The sequence below is a fragment of the Mobula birostris genome, chromosome 4 (genome assembly GCF_030028105.1).
Source record: "Mobula birostris isolate sMobBir1 chromosome 4, sMobBir1.hap1, whole genome shotgun sequence".
In the NCBI taxonomy this organism is placed as follows: domain Eukaryota; kingdom Metazoa; phylum Chordata; class Chondrichthyes; order Myliobatiformes; family Myliobatidae; genus Mobula; species Mobula birostris.
The window spans coordinates 181048276-181069866 of record NC_092373.1 but is presented as its reverse complement, the minus strand read 5'-3'; the positions used below and the strand labels follow the sequence as shown (position 1 = coordinate 181069866).

At 39.4% G+C, this 21591-nt stretch overlaps 1 protein-coding gene across 1 annotated transcript in view; it reads right to left on the bottom strand.

Moving 5' to 3' along the window:
* Positions 1-1571: 1571 nt before the first annotated feature.
* The window catches only part of LOC140196810 (C-terminal-binding protein 1-like), a 227511-nt gene continuing 207491 nt past the window's right edge, over positions 1572-21591 (bottom strand). Inside the window, 7 exon segments of the mRNA XM_072256629.1 lie at positions 1572-2599; positions 5225-5342; positions 8306-8433; positions 15038-15168; positions 16274-16488; positions 16793-16999; positions 17580-17724. Of these exon segments, the coding sequence (XP_072112730.1) occupies positions 2416-2599; positions 5225-5342; positions 8306-8433; positions 15038-15168; positions 16274-16488; positions 16793-16999; positions 17580-17724 (1128 nt within the window). The 3' untranslated portion in view covers positions 1572-2415.

Genomic DNA, 21591 nt, shown 5'->3' with positions numbered 1-21591 from the left:
ATTTCCCTACTGCATAGCCCTCTATTTTTCTAAGCTCCTATCCCAGAGTCTCTTAAAAGACCCTATTGTATCTGCCTCTACCACCTACGCTGGCAGTGCATTCCATGCACCCACCACTCTGAAAAATCTTACCTCAGACATCCCCCTTGAACCAACTTCCAAGCAACTTAAAACTATTCTCCCTCATGTTAGCCATTTCAGCCCTGGGAAAAAGCCTCTGGCTATCCACACGATCAATGCTTCTCATCATCTTACACACCTCTATCAGGTCTATCTCATCCTCCGTCACTGCCAGGAGAAAAAGCTAAGTTCACTCAACCTATTCTCATAAGGCACACTCTCCAATCCAGGCAACATCTTTGTAAATCTCCTCTGCACTTTCTCTATAGTATCCACATCCTTCCTATAATGAGGTGACCAAAGCTGAAAACAGTACACCAAGAAGTGTCTAAGGTCTTATATAGCTGTAACATTATCTCACGGTTCTTGAACTCAATCCAATGGTTGATGAAGGCCAACACACCATACACATTCTTAACAACAGTGTCAACTTGTGCAGCAGCTTTGAGTGTCCTTTGGACATGGACCCCAAGAGCCTGCTGATCCTCCACACTTCTGTTTCCCTCTATAGATCCTTGTTTAACATTTTCCCCTGCTCTGTCACTTGTTACAAAGTACAAGCCTACACCCAGTCCTTTTTGTAATTTCATATTCATCTATTCTGAGTATCAAATTATCATTTCATTATTCCCTTCTGTTAACACTTGACCACCACCTCAGAACTTCACTTTTGTCCTTATCTCCCCCTCCCAATATCCTCACTGAAAACTTGTTCTCTTTCTAAGTTTCGTTCAGTAACCCACCAATTTGAAACATTATTTGTTTCCAGAGACGCCATCCCACCCGCCAAGCTATTTTCCATTTTGATTCTAATTGTTTTCCCAGAGGATTCCCATTCTCCACCCACTTAACATTCAGCCTGCCTGGTATCATCCCTCACACCCATTTAATTATAATCCCGTTCCTACCCCGAACTTCTTTGGTTCATGGAGTCAGTCATATGGCACTAAAATAGTCCATTCAGCCCACCATCAGGTGCCCATCTTTACTAATCGCCAATCCCATTTCTAAACACTCAGATTCACATCTGCCCTTTGCCTTTCTGTTCTCCAACTCTCCAGCATTATTAAAACAGCAACAAATATTCTGCTCCTTTTCCTCCGGCCATCTGCTTTCCCTCACTTTAATGGGTGTGCCTTTGACACCTTCCAACCTTCCACACAAATCGGCCCCCAAATCTCGCTAACCCTTTTTCCTCCTTCAGAACCAACTTAGAAACATTTTAACGAAGCTTTTAAAATCAGCCTTTTTCATTTGCCAGCCATTTTCTCCTTCCCCTTCCTTCAATCACAATGTGAAATTGTTCAGTCTAAAAGCACTATACAATTTCAAGTTATTGTTTATATGCGATAAGCATTGGGACAAAATTCTACCTTAATGTAAACCAAGACACAAAATTCATTCTAGATATTTAGATATTAAAATTGGAGAGGTCAAATGATAAGTAACAGACATTGTCTTTTTGCTTTATTTCTTTAAAATAATTCATACAAATGGTTACAGTCACAAAACATGATTATTTCAACCAAAATATTGCTAGCCTACCACATTAACAGGAATCGATGTAGGCAAAGAAATGCTGCTACTTTCCAGTAGTCTAGTGCCTGTACGCATACCACCAATGATATACATTTAAACTGGTGACAGTAAGCATGGTGCTGCTTTGTATGAAATTTCTTTAAAAAATCTCTTTGCAACATTTTCCTCAGCCCCCAGGAAAGTGATGGGAATTCATGCCAAAAAGAAAATGAATTTAAAAGAGTGTCGATTTTATTAGTTGATACTAAAAAAAGATAAGCAGTTACAAAACAATGCACTGCATGGCATATAACACAAAATAAGTGGGAATTTACCTTAGTTTCCTGAGACGTCTGAAAACTGCCTCTTTTTGGGCGTGAATTTAATGTATAAAAGAAAGATTGTTTTATTTTCAAAAAATCAGTTTTACTGAATATCTCTCTTGGTTTCTGTTTCACAGCTAAGCGAACAAACCCTTAAGTTCTAAAACTGTACACAGACATAGTACATTCATGATAGAATTAACTACTAGAACTTTTCTTGCTCACAGGGAATCCATATGACATAGAAACAGTTAATCAGTCCAATGGACAGGGACAAGCTACAATTTAATGGAGGAACAAATTAACCAAATTTCTTCTTCTCTCCCACATCTTTATTTGAAGTTGGACCAGTTTCTAAGCTTGGTTATTTCCATAGTCCATTGTTCACCATAGCAGGTATTTTATGAACTTCTCTTATGGTGAAGATCTTGGGTCAGGAATGCGGTCCACCTGGCTACAATTGGTCACCCGTGTGATCTCTGTCAGCCTCTGGTTTGACTGTTTGCCCTGGGGAAGGGGCATGTGGTGGGTGGGTGACTGTGGAGAGGCTGTGCGATAACTGCACAGCGCTGGGCGCTATTCCTTCTACTGGTGGTGGCAGTCCAGGGGGAGCCACTCCGACAACTCCTGGTGGATACCTGATGAGAAAAGATACAAAAAACATGTCTAGTGTGTGATAGTTAATGCCCCTTGTAACCACACTCTGAAATGCAAGTTAATTAGAAGGTATTTACAGAAACTGGTATTCCAGAAAAGCAGTTAATGATGTTCAATCACCTTTTTCTAATTTTTGGCTAAAGATGATGAACTTTATAGCAGTACACAAATCAAACATTTTCCGATATATTCAGGTTCTGGCAAAGTGATGTGCAGAAAAAGCAAAAGCTAGCAAGCCTTCCTTATTTGTTTCCAACATTGCAATCTTTACAGTATTCCCTCAGCTATTTTACCAGTAACACCAAATGTCCTGTCTCCTTTATTTCCATATATCCTGCTGGCCATACTTACCCTCTTGCCTTGCATTTTCACTGTTGGTGGTTTAGCTCTACCAGTTCCTCCACTGAGCAATCATTTCCAAACTGCCAATGTCATACCTTTCCTAATATCCCTTCCTCTGATCTTTGCCTCCACAACGCAATGCATTCTCTCTGTCCTAAACTACATCAGTGAGTACATGTCCAAAGTATTACTTTGGTTGAGAAACATTATAGGATGACTGAGCCATGAAAAGGACAAATTTCTTCTTCACTTCCCTCTCACCTACTCACCTTGCAAACAATTTCCCTAGATTAGAAAGTTAAATTTATGCTCATACCAGCATTAAGACTTACTTTGACATTGACATACAGAACTAACACAAGCTGTACTGTTGAAGATTTTCAAGATTAAACCTTACAAAGTTTCTTTTGTCTACTTCTTTATTCCAGCTGGGCCTTAAAAATTTATTTGAATCATTATTTGAAACACAAGAGATTCTGCAGATACTGGAAACCCAGAGCAACACACACAAAATGCCGGAGGCAGTCCTGAAATTTTGACTGTTTACTCATTTCCATTGATGGTTCCTGACCTGCTGAGTTCCTCCAACATTTTGAGAGTGTTATTTGAAACAAGGAGGCAGCTTTATTCCTGTAATTTCTTGTTACATTCTCAAAGAATCTAAACAATTCTGTCAACCATGATATATCTTTCATGAAACCATGCTGACCATCTTTGACATACATTCAGCTTTTATTTCAGTTATTTCCTCTTTGATTATTGACTCATAACTTGCTAACAATAGATGTTAAACTAGTTGGTTGTGGCCATCTGGCTGCCTCACTTTCGATCAAGTTTAACCAATGGGTCCACTATATCTGTAACATCTCCCTTAAAACTATTAGGTGTGGACAATGGGTTCACTATATCTGTAACATCTCCCTTAAAACTACTGGGTGTGGGCAATGGGTCCACTATATCTGTAACACCTCCCTTAAAACTACTGGGTGTGGGCAATGGGTCCACTATATCTGTAACACCTCCCTTAAAACTACTGGGTGTGGGCAATGGGTCCACTATATCTGTAACACCTCCCTTAAAACTACTGGGTGTGGGCAATGGGTCCACTATATCTGTAACACCTCCCTTAAAACTACTGGATGTGGGCAATGGGTCCACTATATCTGTAACACCTCCCTTAAAACTACTGGGTGTGGGCAATGGGTCCACTATATCTGGACCACCTCCCTTAAAACTATTGGGTGTGGGCAATGGGTCCACTATATCTGTAACACCTCCCTTAAAACTACTGGGTGTGGGCAATGGGTCCACTATATCTGGACCACCTCCCTTAAAACTATTGGGTGTGGGCAATGGGTCCACTATATCTGTACCACCTCCCTTAAAACTACTGGGTGTGGGCAATGGGTCCACTATATCTGCAGCACCTCCCTTAAAACTATTGGGTGTGGACTATCAGGTGCCAATGATTTGTCTGATCTTCCCTAATATCAATCCTTTGTGGCTGAGATTTTTATAAATTCCTTCCAATTATTTGAAATTAACCTCTGTTATCTTATAGATATTTAGTATTCTCCACAGTGAAGACAGAAGGAAAATATTTTCCATATATAACATTTCTTTCACTTCTGTTATTAATTCGCTTGAGGTCTCATACCACCTTCTTCCTAGTTATACATCCACAGAAACGCCTACAGTTTGTTTTGATGTCACACGCAAGTTCTTGCAAAATCAATTTTCTCCCTTCTCTTGAGCTTTTGACATAATGTATAGGAGCAGAAGTAGGCCATTCGACCCAGAATGTGCTCCGCCATTCAATCATGGGCTGATCCAATTCTTCCAGTCATTCCCACTCCCCTGCTTTCTCCCTATACCCTTTGATGCCCTGGCTAATCAAAAACCTATCTATCTCTGCCTTAAATGCACTCGATGACTTGACCCCCACAGCCACTCGTGGCACCAAATTCTACAGATTTACCATCCTCTCACTGAAGTAATTTCTCCACAAATTACTTTTGCTGATTCTAAAACTTTGCAGTGTTCTGGTCTAGCACCAATCCTCACCACCAACTTCCTCACACTTATTTGAGGCTTTATGAACCTTTTTTACTCTTTCTCATACCCAGCATGCAGACTAAGAATTTTATTGATTTCAATTTCAAATTGTGCCATGAGGGGAAGTGAACCAAGTACCAAAGCCCCTGCATCAATTTTTGAAGGTGAGTATCATCTTTTAAATAAACTATTCTCTACACAATCTTTACCTGTAAGCAGCACCATTTAGTTCTGGGTGAACGACTGCAGGGTCCATTCCAGCCCAGTGAGTAGCTGCAGTTAAGTAATCCTTATTAATACAGTTTTTCAGGCTGTCTGGTATGCGTCCTAAAGGAAATATAGAAGATCTCTTTCATTAACCACCTCAACCAACAAGTATCAGCATGTGGTTAATTTTACCTCAGACATAAGAATACACTGGAAGGAGCAAGGTTTTCAAATTTGGCATATGTTCTAACTACTTTCCATGCAAGCTTTTGCCCACTCTTTCACTGTAATACTTCTTTACTGCTTTACTTTATTCTTACTGCTCTTACATAGATTCAAGAGTGACAAACTAGGATTGTTCCCAATGCTGATGATTGAGAAGTGCGGAAGGGCATACGAAGAAGTGTAAAGAGAGTGTGCTGAAAATCTCAGACATTGAGTGGTACAGCTGTGGTTCTGCTGAAAGCACTCTCATGGCATAGTTCGAGTGCTTGGGTCAAGGCCCCATCGAGAATCAAGAGCACACAAATCTAGGCTGACACTGGGGTGTACAGCATCACCAGTGTAACTTTAGGGTGAAACAGTACAAAGAATTTTCCTCAGTTCTCTTACTGGGAGAGTTATGAGGAAGGTGACACAACTATGGAATGATCAGTACTGGCATATGTCACGAAAAAATAGAAATAATAAAATTGAGGTAGTGTTCATGGGTTCAACGTCCATTTAGGAATCAGATGGCAGAGGGGAAGCAGTTCCTGAAGCATTGAATGTGTGCCTTCAGGCTCCTGTATCTCCTTCCTGATGGTAATGATGAGAAGAGGGCACGTCCTGGGTGAAGAGGGGCCTGTCATTTGAAACTGAGGTGCATCGAAATCTCTTCTCAGGGGTTAGTGAATCTCTGGGAAGTCTCTGCCCTCAAGGCTGGTGCAGGCCAGATTAGTAGATACTACCCTTTGTACCCTAAATGATATTTATTTGGCTGTAAGAGCTCTGGAAATAAAATGGAAGCAACGTTATAAAACCACATTTTTTTTTCTTCTGGATTAGCCTCTTCAGTACTGTTAAATTCTGTTTGAACAGTACTGGGATTTTAAAAAAGAACAAAGGCAACATTAATGAAAATGGCAAGTTATTAGAAGGCAGTCAGGACTGCAGGCTAATGAAATAGCCGTAACCAGAAGGTACTACATTATGCAGGGTTACTATTGGGATCAGTGATCTACAATGTACAATCTATAGTTTATAAATCATAAGGTCAAAATACAAGGAAAGCAAACAGAGTCTTCAGCTGTTGCAGGGCAAGTTGTTGAATTTAATTATAATGAGGCACACAGTCATAATCCAGTTTTCTTTATAAAGTAGTGTCTTTATTTTTCTATTGGTTTATTTTATATTACTGTTGACGGTTAATCGGAACATTGATAGCTTGCAAAGTTTCTCTATAGTACATAATATAGAATTTGGCAATGCAGCTTCAGGCTCATCACTGACATATAAACAGAATTTCATAGTGAAATCTTTACACACTGACATTTCCCATTATAAAAGCTGTCAAAGTTGCGTGATAAAAATCTAATAGCATAAATGCATAAGAACGCTAACACCTGAATTTGAATATGGATCGCGCAACATCAAAGTATGCAGGAAAGACACCTCAGAATCAGGTCCATAACTGAAAGGGTGAAGAGGAATAAAGGAGTCTTCAGACACTAGATTCAGGTATGCTAAAGATCCTATGTTCTAGCATTTTCTGTTTTAACATCAGTTTGCTTAGTAGACAAGACAGGTAGAAGTGATGTGAGATTTAATGCATAGAAATATAAAGTGATGCATTTTAGAAGGAAGATGGGAAGAAAATTAAATGATTAAAGGGGATAGAATAGATTATCTACAACCACCAATTATGAAAAGTGGTGGGGAAGAAGTGCCAAAAGGTGTCTAAACAATTGAAGAATCAAGCAAAAATAAATGTTTGCTCTATTATACTAGCTGTCAGTACTCTTCAGAAAGGACAGTAATGCTCTGCAAACAACTTGAGATTAAATAACTACAGATACAAACTTACTAAATAAATAGAGATTAGAGTCTCTCATTGGGAAAAGGCTATCAAAAGTTGATGGCAGAATATAGTGTTAATGGTAACTCCTGGCAGTGTGGAGGATCAGAGGGATCTTGAGGTCCAAGTCCATAAGACACTCAAAGCTGCTGCTCAGATTGACTCTGTGGTTAAGGCAGCACACGGAGCATTGGTCTTCATCAATCGTGGGATTGAGTTTAAGAGCCGAGAGGTAACGTTGCAGCTATATAGGGCCCTGGTCAGACCCCACTTGAAGTACTGTCCTCAGTTCTGGCCGCCTCACTACAGGAAGGATATGGAAACCACAGAAAGGGTGCAGAGGAGATTTACAAGAATTTTGCCTGGTTTGGGAAGCTTGCCTTATGGGAATAGGTTGAGTGAACTCGGCCTTCTCTCCTTGGAGCAACGGAGGATGAGAGGTGACCTGATAGAGGTGTACAAAATGATGACAGGCCTTGATCGTGTGGATAGTCAGAGGCCTTTCCCTTGGGCTGAAATGGCTAGCATGAGAGGGCACAGTTGGACGGAGGTACAAAGGAGACGTCAAGGGTGAAGTCTTTTTAATGCAAAGAGTGGTGAGAGTGTGGAATGGGCTGCCGGCGACGGTGGTGGAGGCAGAAACGAGAGAGTCTTTCAAGAGACTCCTGAATAGGTAGATAGAGCTTAGAAAAATAGACGGCTATGGGTAACCCCAGGTAATTTTTAAGGTAGGGACATGTTCGGCACAGCTTTGTGGGCCGAAGGGCCTGTATTGTGCTGTAGGTTTTCTATGTTTCTAAAAGTTAACTTTTCATTATAGTTGAGAGGTAAAGAGATACTCAAAATACAAGTTTTTAGAAACTAATTGGGGAACAGCTACTACTGAAGTCAATGAAAAACAATATACACAAAATCAGAAATATGCAAAATGAAACCTGCTGACTTGCTATCTCCCCTTTATACCATCACACAAAGTCAAGAGTTTTTGAATTAAGTCAAACTCAGATCCAGCTTGCAACAACCTCACCTGTTATAGCTCGCCTGATTTCTCGGGCAGCTTCTTCTCTCATCTCAATTGAGGCCTGTTCACTGTACCAGGCAGCGTGCGGCGTGCAGATTAGGTTAGGAGCATCTTTTAAAGGACCTTGGCTAAAACTGCACATAAACATACATTTTTAATCATTCTATTTAAATATAGTTATACTTAGACATTTACTTTACATGTACATTACTGTATGTTATTTCCTAATAACCCTTTCTTTGTATATATAATTACTAGTTTTGGTTTAGACTATTAATAGTCTTCTAATACATCAAGTGTACAAGTAACAATGAATGATGTATTACACAATTGAAGTCAGGCTTCTTTTTTTTAATAAATGGTCCATACTAACAACATGACACAGTAGATTCTTCCCAGCAACCAAAGCTCCCAACCCTCAACACAATGTTGACACAAAATTAACTCCTCCCCATCCTCAACCACTGCAATTAATTTAATATTCTATGGATTTAGGTTGCAAAGAGATAGAAGAATGTAGAGGCAATTCAAATTTTTAAGTCTGAGACTAGTTTGAGTCCTAGGCCTCATCAAAACCTGGTCTGAAACTGATAGGCAACTAGAGGTCCCTGTTGTAGCTGATAAGGGAAGGTTCCATTTTCTTGCTCTTTTTGGGTTCAAAGTAACTCGTTCTTTATTCACTCTGGAGGGCAGTCTTTTTTTTAAGCAGGCTTGTAAGTGATTTCTTCATGCCGCTATCCAATTCCCATTTGAAAGTACTGAGGAAATTTGTTTCCAGAAGTTTTATAAACAGTGATTCCAGATTGAAATCTCTGCAAAACAAAGATTCTCCCCCTCACATTTCTCACCCTTTACCAATCACTTTAAATCTGTGTCCAGTTGTTCTTGAACCATGAGAACACTTCTTTTTATTTTATGTTTCAAAACCCCTTGTAATTCTATCAAAATTTCCTCTGAATACGTTTTACTTCCAGAACAACTTCATTTTCTTTAATTTTGTTGCTAAAAAAAAATACGCTCATCCCCCGAATCATTCAAACCATCTTTCCTGTGCCCTTTCTAGGACGTTCATATCCTTCCCACAATGTGGCTTATCTAGTGTTTTCTACAAGTCCAACAAAATGGCCCTATTTCAGGACTCTGCACTAATTTATGAAGTCCTGTAACCCATATATTTTACTAACCACCAGCTGAACATGCCTGCAATTTTCCATGATTTTTGTGCATAAACCTCCCCCGCTCCTGTGCATTTTTTTTTTAGAACTGCCATTTAGACCACATTCCTACAGGCTGCATGCAGTGTGCATATTATGTATGGAAAACCTTATAAATTACCTTCGCTGAAACAATATATTAACATACTGTATAATTTTAATCATTGAATCTGAATACAAAACAATTACATACTTCCATATTTAGTTAATAGATACGATTGTGGTCATTCCCATTAACCCTTTATCACTTCAAACTCTTTACATTAGTTTTTTCACTTTCTCATTTATCCAACCTACTCTGTATCACATTTCCAAGATTTGCATCATCTTCAAATTTTTAAATCTTTCCGAACGCACTCATTCACAAGTCATAATATAAACAAATATTATATACAGTACTACACAAAAGTCTTAGGCACATATATATAGCTAGGGTGCCTCAAACCTTTGCATAGTACTGTCTTTCTCAACATGGGGAGGAGAGCAAGTTTGTAAATCTGGAGGGAACAAAGGATATTGGGAATGGTGAGGGTGGAACGCCACAGGAGTGTGGGACAGGGGGCGGGGGGGGGCATGGGTGCAGACACACCCAGTCCTGAGACACCAAGCAAGGTAATTTAATTCCAAACAATTAGTTTATTGTTCATTCTGTTATATCCCTCTGGTGCTTCCCATTTCCTCCATTCTCCCCTCCCCTCTTTTCTCAACCATGATTGCCCTCTCCTTGCCCCCTTCCCACTCAATCCACAATAAAAACCCCCATCAGTATCAGGTTTACCATCACTCACATATGTCATCAGATGTTTTGTTTTGCAGCAGTAAAGTGCAATACATAAAGTTACTGCAGTACTGTGGAAAAGTCTTAGGCACCCTAGTTATATATAAGTGCCCAAGACTTAGCACAGTACTGTATAATATTTACACAGTATACATAATATATTAAAAGACAAAGTAGTCGTAGCACTGACTTCATGGAAGGGTTAACATCAATTAATTTAACCATTTGTTATATTGCATTTGGGCATTGCTTTTATCATAAAAAATTATTAAAGGATTCCTATAACTGTTATCAAATAAAATTTTGTTACATGGCTAAGTCTCTTTCAAACTTGATTCACATGGAACCCTATCAGGGAGAAGATGGACATTTTGATTCTAAGAGTCTGGATTACATATAAACCACTATTGAAAAAGAAATAATCAATACGTTACTCAGTTCCTCCTAAATTAAAAATGCAGTAACTCACAAATTGAACTTCAGAGCTTTCCACAAGAAATTACAATTTTATTTTTTCCATTCCCTAAGCAAAAGTATGTCTTTGACTCTAGTTGTTTCAACTCAAGCTTAACGTCTAAAAGGCTCAATGGGAAGCACATGTCCCCTTAAGGATGAAGACACGCATATCTTAAGGGCTCTCCTTCAAAGGCTTGCAGTGAAACTCTAACCGCAGCTCCATCTCGCCGCCGGTTTCTGATCAGTAGAGACTGCCATTCACTTTCTTCACACCAGCCTCTTCCTCACTGCCTTCCATGGCTGAGACTCAAGAGAGAATCCCAGGAGCACATAACGGGGACAATATGAGAACTGAGTACGAGTACTTTACACACAATGACATAGTGACAGAAATACAAAGACAGGAAGAGAGATATGAACGAAAGCAATAAATGGTAGACAATAAAAATGTGCAAAAGTATAAACAAAGCCTACTGCATAGAAGAGAAAATCGTATTTATTTCAGAGGCTCCTATATCTTTATATTATAAATGTCAGACAGAAGGAGGCCATTTCGCCCACTGATCCCATCAGTCCCAGTACCATTCCTTTCTATCCTCTGTACACCTTCAAATTCTCTCTTACACATACAGTACCTACCAATTCCCCTTTGATTCTTTTGACAGTATACTTCATTAAGGGGGAACTTACAGTAGTCAATTAACCTATCAGCACAGTTTTTAGATGTGGGTAAAATCTAAAGGAGTCACACAAAGAACCTGAGGAGATGTTTTGTATGCAGAGTGGTAAGTACCTGGAACACACTGCTAGAGAGTGTGGTTAAAGCTGGGTCACTGACTGCCTTTAATAAGTGTCTCAGTGACCATTGAAATAGCATAGGTATAGAAGGTTTGGGACCAAGCACGAAAAGGTGGGATTAATACAGAAGGGTGCCCACTGGTTAGCGTGGATGAGTTGGCCCATATGGCTTCATCCTGTGCTGAACAACTCTACAATTCTGTGACATGCAGAATTAAAGCTGGAAACCTGTGAGGCAGCAGTACTGTTTACTATGTCACTGTGCTGGCTTGTCATTTTGATCCAGCCTCTCAATCTGCACAACAACAAGACCATTTACCCATGGCATAAATCTACAAAGCCAAAACATTCCTCTCCATAGGTGCTGCCTGACTGTGTCTGTCTACCTGTGTGCGTCCGTTTTACTCAGAATTTCTAGCATCTGCAGAACCTCTTGTGTTTACAATAAGCAAATGATTTGGCTGCAGTTATCTGGACCCATGCACTAAATATGGAATGCACCTTGCTTCTCAAACAGTACTGTGGGAATTTATTTTTACATCCATGATGCCAGAGTTTAATGCTTCAACCAAAAGACCGCACTGAATCAGAATAGAGTTTGCTATCACTGACATGTTGTGAAATTTGTTTTGTAGCAGCAGTACAGTGCAAGACAAAAAAATTTTACTCCAAGTCACAATTTTAGACAGACATACAGACAGAACAAAACAGTAGTGAGTTAGTGTTCATGGACCATTCAAAAATCTGGTGACAGAAGGGAAAATGTGTTCCTAAAATGTTGAGTGTGGGTTATCAATCTTCTGTACATCCTTCCTAATGAGAAGAGGCACGTCCCAGATGGTGCGGGACATGTTCCTTAATATTGTACTGAATTTGCAGTGAGGTATGTGTACAAGGCTCTTCTTAAAAATCCTGAGGTGGGTAGTCCTATCATTGAATCAAAAAGGGACTATCATAGAAGAAAACATTGCTTAGGTACAAATGTCTTGAAGATGAGGTATGACAGAATTTAATACCAGGGCAATTTAAAAATATATATATTTTATCTAGATTGTCCGAGTTTACAACTATTAAAGGTGATCTCATTGAAACAACTGAATTTCGCAAGACACCAACAGAGGTACATTTACCCTGGCCAGGCACCTAAAAGCATTGGTCACTTTGTCAAAATAAGACAAGACAGGGATGAAAGTATTCCATACCCATTTCTGATATCTTATGTTCTTATTGAAATAAGGGGGATCAGTCTCAATGCAGTTCTTACAAAGCATGGGGCCCAGAAGAAATAGAAAGTTTCAGCCAGGGTTAACCGAATGGCTAGTATGAATGAACAGTGGCTGAGAAAGAAACCAGTCTGGGTTCCTGGAGCTGTGATGCAGCAACAGTACTCACCATGCTATCAAGCCAGGACTGATACACAGGGCTGATTTTACAATTCATCCGGTTCCTACCCTTCAACTTAACTATTTTGTTACTTTTAAAGATGACCTTCACTGGTCATGTGTGTTTTTATGGGATTGCACAATGGAAGGGTTTTATTGCTGGTAGAGGCTCAAGAAGCTTGTAAAAGTGGGAATTGCTTGCCTGCCCTGAAGCCAGGTCCAAAGTCAGGAACGAGAAGGCCTTCAGCATTTGTTAGTCACCTCTTCTCAGATTGTGTGTGGGGTTGTGCAGTTATTAACTGTGCACTCCCCTTATAAATATAAGGTGAAAGACAGAGCACAGGGAGGATTCTCTTTTTTAATACCTTACTACAATGATTGTACCAAGCAGCTATATCTGGAGGAATATTAGTTTATATATTGTGCACATGGACTGGAAACAGTATGATTTCTGTCCTGTATATGAGAAATAGTCTTTCCCTGCATGAGACACCAGGGAAATTCAGCCCTGTGCTCCACTGATTTTGGTCATCATCTACTTTGTAACCTGCCCATAATAACTGAATGTCATCTGTTTTAGCCTCTCCTTCAGTTGGGTCCATTCACTTAGTTACATGTTAATTTTCTTATTTCATTGTGAAACATCTTCAACTCACTGAACCAGCAAAGTTCTGGCCAACTTGTGCTGCAGTTCCTTAACTGATGAAAATTTATTTCGCAGGCTTATCCCAAACAAGTTTGGTATTTTGTGTCAACATTCCTGGTTTCTAATTTCAGGTGATTCAAAGCAGCAGAGTAGCAAATATTACATCAATGACACGATTGAACTGCTATCACTTCTTCACTATCTATATAGAATGTCTTTCTATTTAGGTCACAAGCTTAAACTTGTGCAACAGGCTTCAGGCTGAACTTCATGAAGTTTTGCAATGCAGAATGGTAATCTGAGCCCGACCTGAGTATTTGCATGATTTTCTGATTTTAGTTAACGAAGATATCATGGAAGTACATGAATGGAGGAGATGGAGGAGATGATGGAAGAGGAGGAGGAGATGATGGAAGAGGAGGAGGAGATGATGGAAGAGGAGGAGGAGATGATGGAAGAGGAGGAGGAGGACCTCAACTCTGAGTGGAGTCATCAGGACGCCGTCATGATGGCTTTTTTTAAAGCAGGCTTTCTTATTTTTACGAGGCAGAGTTGCTAGCTCAATGCTCAACCCAACACGGATGGGAAGCGTGCAAGGGAGCCAGCTGGATTCGAACTCCGGAGCCTTTGCTCCAAAGTCCGGCGCTGATGCCACTTCGCCACCAGCCGGCATTAACTTAGAAGTTAAAAAAGTCAAGTTAGAAGTATCAAGCACTAGAGGACATGCAGTTTAGGTGAGAAGGGAAAATTTTAAAGATGTGTGGGGCCAGTTTCTTTATATATAGCGACTGGGGAGTGCTTGGAACAGGCTACTCGGGTTGTGGTGGAAGTAGATACGATAGTGCCATTTAAGAGGCTATTAGTCACATGCAGGGAACAGAGGAATATGAATAATGAACAGGCACAAGAGCTTTAATTTAATTTGGCATCGTGTTTGGTTCAGACATCATGGGCCGAAGGTCTATTCCTATGTTGTACCATTCTGTGTTCTGCAGCAGGGCTTAGGGTCCACAGACCCCTTGCTTAATGGTATTGGACCATGGAATAAAAAGGTTGAAATCCCTGTTCCAGAGATTGAAGAATTATTGTAACTGTTGTCTTCACCCTTACTAGAGGTGACCTCCACATTGCTAACATTCAGGTAATGAAAATTTGCCCTTACAGAATTTACAAATCAATATCCAAAAATTTGAGGTATGGAATAAAATTTATTCTCGTGGAATTTGTGTGAAAAGAAGAAAAACGTACAAAGTTTTTCTTTCAATTTATATTTCTTAAAAGACATGTAGATGATGTAGCTTTGAAAGCTACGAGATGAACAGTTTTCTAGGAGCATAACCCCCTTCCCTCCCTATAACACGGGGATCATTTGTATTAGTAATTTTTGATGGTTTTGTTTACAACCTCATTCTTTACATTCACCAACTACAAGTGAAAAACAAAATCTTTCATATTTGACTGTACCTAAATGGCTCTGATTCATGTACATCCAGTGCTGCTCCTCGTATTCTTCCTTCTTTTAAAGCCTGAGCCAGCGCTTTCTCATCGACAAGCCCGCCCCGGGCAGCATTCACCAGAAACGCTCCCTGCCTCATCTTCCGGTGGGGTGGGGGGGAGGGGGGGAGAGAATAAAAAACAAAGACAAAGCCTGCACTTACAATGGATATCTTTCAAAGTTTACAAGTAGAAACATCTGTAAAATAAAGCTAGAATATAATGTTTCATTATCTGTCATTTTAGTTAATATAATTTACACATTGACACTGAGCAAAATGAGACAGGATAAAAATGTCTTTTTGTTAACAAATGAAGCTGTGTTCAGATCTCTTTAGTGTTATAGCAAACTGCTATTATCAAACACTGCAAAAGGAAATAACAGTTCTGTATCACTGAGGAATGTAGAAATCTAATGATATCATATCTGTTTCTCCCCTTGCATTTTCTGTTTGTTATTATTTTTTAGAGCAAAGTTCTGTCAATAACCTGCTGACATTGTGAGGATAAAAATATGAACTATATCCTTTGAGTTAATTATATAGTTTCCTTTATTGGACAATGCCAATAAAACTTCTCGTTCATATTTACAAGACTGGGACAGGAGGAACCTAGACAGACATAAATGACCAAATAAAAAATATACATCTCTCAGCAGGATCAAAAGAGAACTCTTTCACACATTGTCCAAGATGTTTATTTCATCTAAATAAAGAAAGCAGATAACAAAATCTGACAACTGACAATAGAAGCAGCTGCCATCACATAGTTAAACAGGTTAAGGGCATCTTTTAGAACCATTAAAATTTATTGCACTTAAAATTAATTGATACATACTTGAAATTAAACAGAAAATTTCTCCTGTCAATTTTTATTATATTACACAAGGATTTGAAAGTACTTATTGAGTTAGATGAGATGTTGAGCATTTAGGACCTGTGGATGGTTGTAAGGATAGATATTTTACCAGTTTGACTACATGTCAGCTGGGACCATAGTGAGAAAACTGGTAACATACTGTACATACAATCAATGTATACAACCTACCTTATGTATCTATATTGCACTTTTGTATTATTGTTTTATTTTATTGTGTTTTTTATGCTGCACTGTATCTGGAGTAACAATCACTTTATTTTCCTTTACACTTGTATGCTGGAAATGACATTAAACAATCTTGAAAATTAGTGGTAAACACAAGCATACCTGTTTGATAGTGAAATCATTGATAAGATGGTGGTTGTGTTCATTCAGGCTACAATGGAGGGACACACAGTCACTGTGAAATAGGAGATCCTGTAAAGTATTTACTCGCTGGAGACCCAATGCACGTTCAATACCATCTGAGAGGTATGGGTCATAGAAAATTACGTTAAAACCAAACGCTTTTGCTCTCAATGCTAATGCTTGGCCCACTCGACCTAAAGGGTAAAGAGAAATTGAGTCACACCGCAGCACAGAAACAGGCTGCTGCCATTGAAAGAATTCTTAAGTCCCACCATCAAACAAATAGCCCACCAACACCATTTAACATCGAGTTCAGAAGATAAACATCTATATGGAATGACTGTGCAAAATAAATTTTTCCCTGTAAAAAATTTCCCACAATTATTTTTATTGTATATTTAAAGCAACACCCATTAAGTTAAAGCAAAACAAAATAATTATTAGTTTTGCTCCACCAATATGCAATTATGTTCTGCTTCACTTTAACAGAAGCCTCACCAAGCCCAATAATTCCAAGGGTTTCTCCTCGAATCCTGGCAGCTCCTGAAGCTATGTCTCGTATTTGTTCAACACTCTGAACCCTTGTGCCTTCCCGCAGAGCTTGGTGAAGCCAGGTAGTCCGTCTGTATAGGTTCAAAATATGACACATTGTGGAGTCTGCCGTCTCCTCTACTGAGGCTGCTGGGACATTACATACAGCTATACCTAAAATCAACACAGAAAATTGTAATCTTTGCCTCCTTTAGTAAAACCATTTAATATCCCAAGTATACTACCATGAATCCTCACATAATACATTTTTACAGACAAAAAAAATTTACAGTCTGCAAGAGAAATGACAGAGTTGATTTCATATGAAGGAAACTAAAGCTGCTATTAGAGCTGTCAAAGAATATAGTGGATTTCTACAATAGCAACAGCAGTTATTTTTTTCAACCGTATCAGGGGAGAAGGAGCACACTCGTTCTGTATGGTGAATCTACCAGGCAGATTCAGGTCCACACCCAGAACATAGTAGGGATTTAAACTGGTATTTGTTAGAAATCTTCAAAACAGAAAATGATGCAGTCCTGTCAAGAATGTCACACAAACTAAAACTGAATAAGTGAAACTGAATGCAAATATAATCCCAACGACTATAAAGGGTCTCAGAAAGTACTGCGATGATGGTCCAATAGCTTTCTTAGGAGAAAATAAAATCACAGAAGGAACTTAATGGTATCCATATTTACCCAAAATTATATCCATTCCAAGAACAAAGCCGATCATTACAACTTATTCATACCTAAATCTCCAGCTGATTTTATGTCAATGTTATCAAAACCACTGCCAATTCTGACAATTATTCGAAGTGCTTTGAATTTTTCCAGATCTTCTCTCGTTAAAGTGATCGTGTGATACATCAGCGCACCCACTGCTTCGTTTAGTACCTGGGGAAAAGCAGCAAATATTTCAGTAGTTTTTGCATCTGACTTAAGTCACATATACTTAATTATAGGCCTTTGAAATAGTTAGTGACAGCATAAACTAGAGAGGATTTTAAAAATAACTTAGTGAAATTGTAAGACATTTCAAATGTTGCACTAAAAATTTAACAACACAATTGACAATATCATCAGACTGCTAACTCACATTCATTAGTTATTTTCTTTGAGAAGAAATAAGCTGAATAAACTTTATAAATAATATTTTCCTATCGTAGATAGCCCTCCAGAAGAACTGTGCAACCTCAAGTCTGTGAACTTAAGTACATGTTGGTGGTAGGATGAGCTGCAAGGGTTATCTACTAAATTCTTAGGCTTGCAATTAGTTCCAGGTGATTGCACCCTGCTGTGGGGGACTTCCTTGGACTAGGAATTCCTGTTGACAACATATGAAGAGTTTCATCACATCGAGCAGCAGCAGTACCAGGTGGGAAGCAATGACACTGCTGTAATGGATTTCCAGCAGGTAACTGGGATGAGAAGTAGAACTGGTCAGGTGGCTCTGAAAGGGAGGAGCCTTTAGCAGCATTAAGGCAGGGACGGGGTAATCAGTAGGGACGTAATAAGGATCAGTCAATGTGCCCATTCCATTTTTGTTTGGTTTTTGTTTGCAGGGAGGTAAGATTTGGAGGCTGATGATCATGCTGCCTTTCTTTTCGTTCTCGGTTTCATAACTACCAGGAGAATTGAAAAATTTCAGAGTTGTATACTTTGGATAAGTGAACCTTTGAAAGTCAGAATATCAAATAAGAAAGATGTGTGATTAAGGTGAAGGCAACAATCAGCTGATAGTGGTAACAGTGATGAGGGTGGGGGGGAGAGGGGCACACCAATAGTAACAGGTGTGTGGGTTGGCATTGAAAGAAGTGCAAAACTGAAAGGAATCAGAATAAGATTTAATAATACTGAGATATGTCATGAAGTGTGTTGTTATGTGACAGCAGTAATGAAATACAAATTTATACAATGCTTTCGAACTATTTACCGATAAATAGTTCAGGATCACTTTTCCCAGACTTTAAACAGGTACTATGTTCTACATATTTCAAATATAGAAAGGCACTACTGTTTGCTGTACAAGTTTTATATTATGGAAATTATATGACATACCAAAAGGTGGGTCATCTACAGTACAGATAGCTGGATTACAGAAAATATTTGCATGCAAAGTTTTTTGTTGAAAGGGTCAAACGTTCCTTGTAACAAACAACAGTGCAGTTCCAAAGGTAATGAAAAGAAGCACCGATCCTGGCTATATTTGGCATGTCAAAGTCAGAAACAATATCCTGCACATTTGCTTTGTATGAAAACTGGTATTGCATTATGATTTGTAATTATTTCTAGTGGGTCAATAGTCTTTGGCCTGATTTTGGTTTCTTAGTATTCCCTTAATCTACTTGATTTCTTTATGAGAAGCTAGAGATTAATTGCACTTGTCATAACAATCTCCTGTCTTCCCCTATACAGTATCTGCTGCGGTGTTTCACTCCTAGATTTTCATCAGAAATTATTCAATAATATTGGATGTTGCATGGCATTTCAGCATTCATTAACATCAGGATCATTATATATCATATTGATGGCAAAGGTTGAAAGTTACACTATTTCACTCTTAAGGCAATAGGAATGACTAATAAATGCTGCTTTCTCATTATCATGTAGATTATGTGAGCAATTTTGTAGAACTACCCCAATTCACTAAGTGAATCGCCTTCCCTCAAAGATTCAATAGTAAAGCCTTTGCTGTACCACATGTAAAAAGATCATTGATACTACCGACAAAAAGCAAGAAGTCATGCTGTGTGCATAAAGTGCAATCAAGCTTGTATTGAAAAATCGATCACCTTTAACATTCAAGATTCTACAATTCAAATTTGCACTTACATGATACTTTCAACACAGAAAAAATGTCTAAATCTATTTCAGAGAGCAATAGGATATTGAGACAGTGTTTTTAAATTATGAAAGGTTTTGATAAAATGTTTTAAATTGCACTGAGAAATAAGTTCACCAAGAAATCAAATAAGGAGTTCAAATTATAGACGTGTAACTAACTCCATTTGTCTCCACCTGAGGATGAGGCAGGCTGAGTCAGCATTTAATTGTTCTTGAAAAGGTGGTGTTGAGCTGCCTTCAAGAACCGCTTCAAGTGTGGGTATACCCACAATGGTATTAGTGACAGAGTTCCAGGACTTTGACTCAGTGGCGATGAAGGAATAGCGACACACAGCATTTCCAAATCAGACTGGTAGGTGGCTTGGAGGGCAACTTCCAGGTGATGGAGTTCCCATGTTTTTGCCATCCTTGTTCTTCTTGCTGGCAGAGGTGACAGGATTGGAATAAGCTTTCTAAGGAGTCTTAGTGAGTTTTTGCTGCGTGTCACTCACACGATGCTGGAAGAACTCCGCAGGCCAGGCAGCACCGATGGAAAAGAGTGAATAGTTGATGTTTAGGGCTAAGGCCCTTCATCAGGACCGAGTTCCTCCAGCATCTTGTGTGTGTTGCTTGGATTTTCAGCATCTGCAGGTTGTCTCGTTTCTGTTGGTTCAAACTGTTGCTACTCAGCACATTACAGACACCAGCTGACTCTGTCTATACTTCTCGGTACCCCAGTAAAGCAGCCAGCAGGATCAAAGATCTTACCCATCACTGACATTCTCTCTTCTTCCTCCCTCCCTTCAGGAAGATTATAGATAAGCCTGGATGAAGAACTGGTAGTACAGGAACAAAGTACAATAGACCTCATTCTGCAATCAGTTATTGTACTCCTTTCTACTGCCTCAATGCTGTGATGGATGTGACACACTTTTCACTGTACCTTGGTGCATATGAAAATAATTAAACCAATTTGGCAGTGAGCTATTTAATTGTCCACACCATTCCAGACTAGAGTGGCAGAACTGTAGAGCCTAGATTTGTTTGGTTATCTCTGAATATTGCATACTTTCAATGTTGATCAGCAAGCAAGCAGTCCTACCTTGCATAAACGGGCAGACTATTATTTAAATGGGGAGAGAATTCAAAGTTGTGAGATGCAACGGGACTTGGGAGTCCTCGTGCGCAGGATATCCTTAAGGGTAACCTCCAAGTTGAGTCGGTGGTGAAGAAAGCGAATGCAATGTTGGCATTCATTTCTAGAGGAATAGAATATAGGAACAGGGATGTGATGTTGAGACTCTAAAAGGCGCAGATAAGACCTCACGGAGTACTGTGGGCAGTTTTGGGCTCTTTATTTAAGAAAGGATGTGCTGATGTTGGAGAGGGTACAGAGAAGATTCACTAAAATGATTCTGGGAATGAGGAGGTTAACGTATGAGGAACGTTTGTCCGCTCTTGGACTGTATTCCTTGGAGTCTAGAAGAATGAGGGGAGACCTCATAGAAACATTTCGAATGTTGAAAGGCATTCGACAGAGTGGATGTGGCAAAGTTGTTTCCCATCAACCAACACACATCAAAGTTGCTGGTGAACGCAGCAGGCCAGACAGCATCTCTAGGAAGAGGTACAGTCGACATTTCAGGCCGAGACCCTTGCTTCCCATGATGGGGGAGTCTACTACGAGATGGCATGACTTAAGGATTGAAGGGTGGCCATTCAGAACAGAGATGCCAAGAAATTTTTTTAGCCAGAGGGTGGTGAATCTATGGAATTTGTTGCCCTGGGCGGCAGTGGAGGCCAAGTCATTGGATGTATTTAAGGCAGAAATTGATAGGTATCTGAGTAGCCAGGGCATCAAAGGTTATGGTGAGAAGGCAGGGGAGTGGGACTAAATGGGAGAATGGATCAGCTCATGATAAAATGGCGGAGCAGACT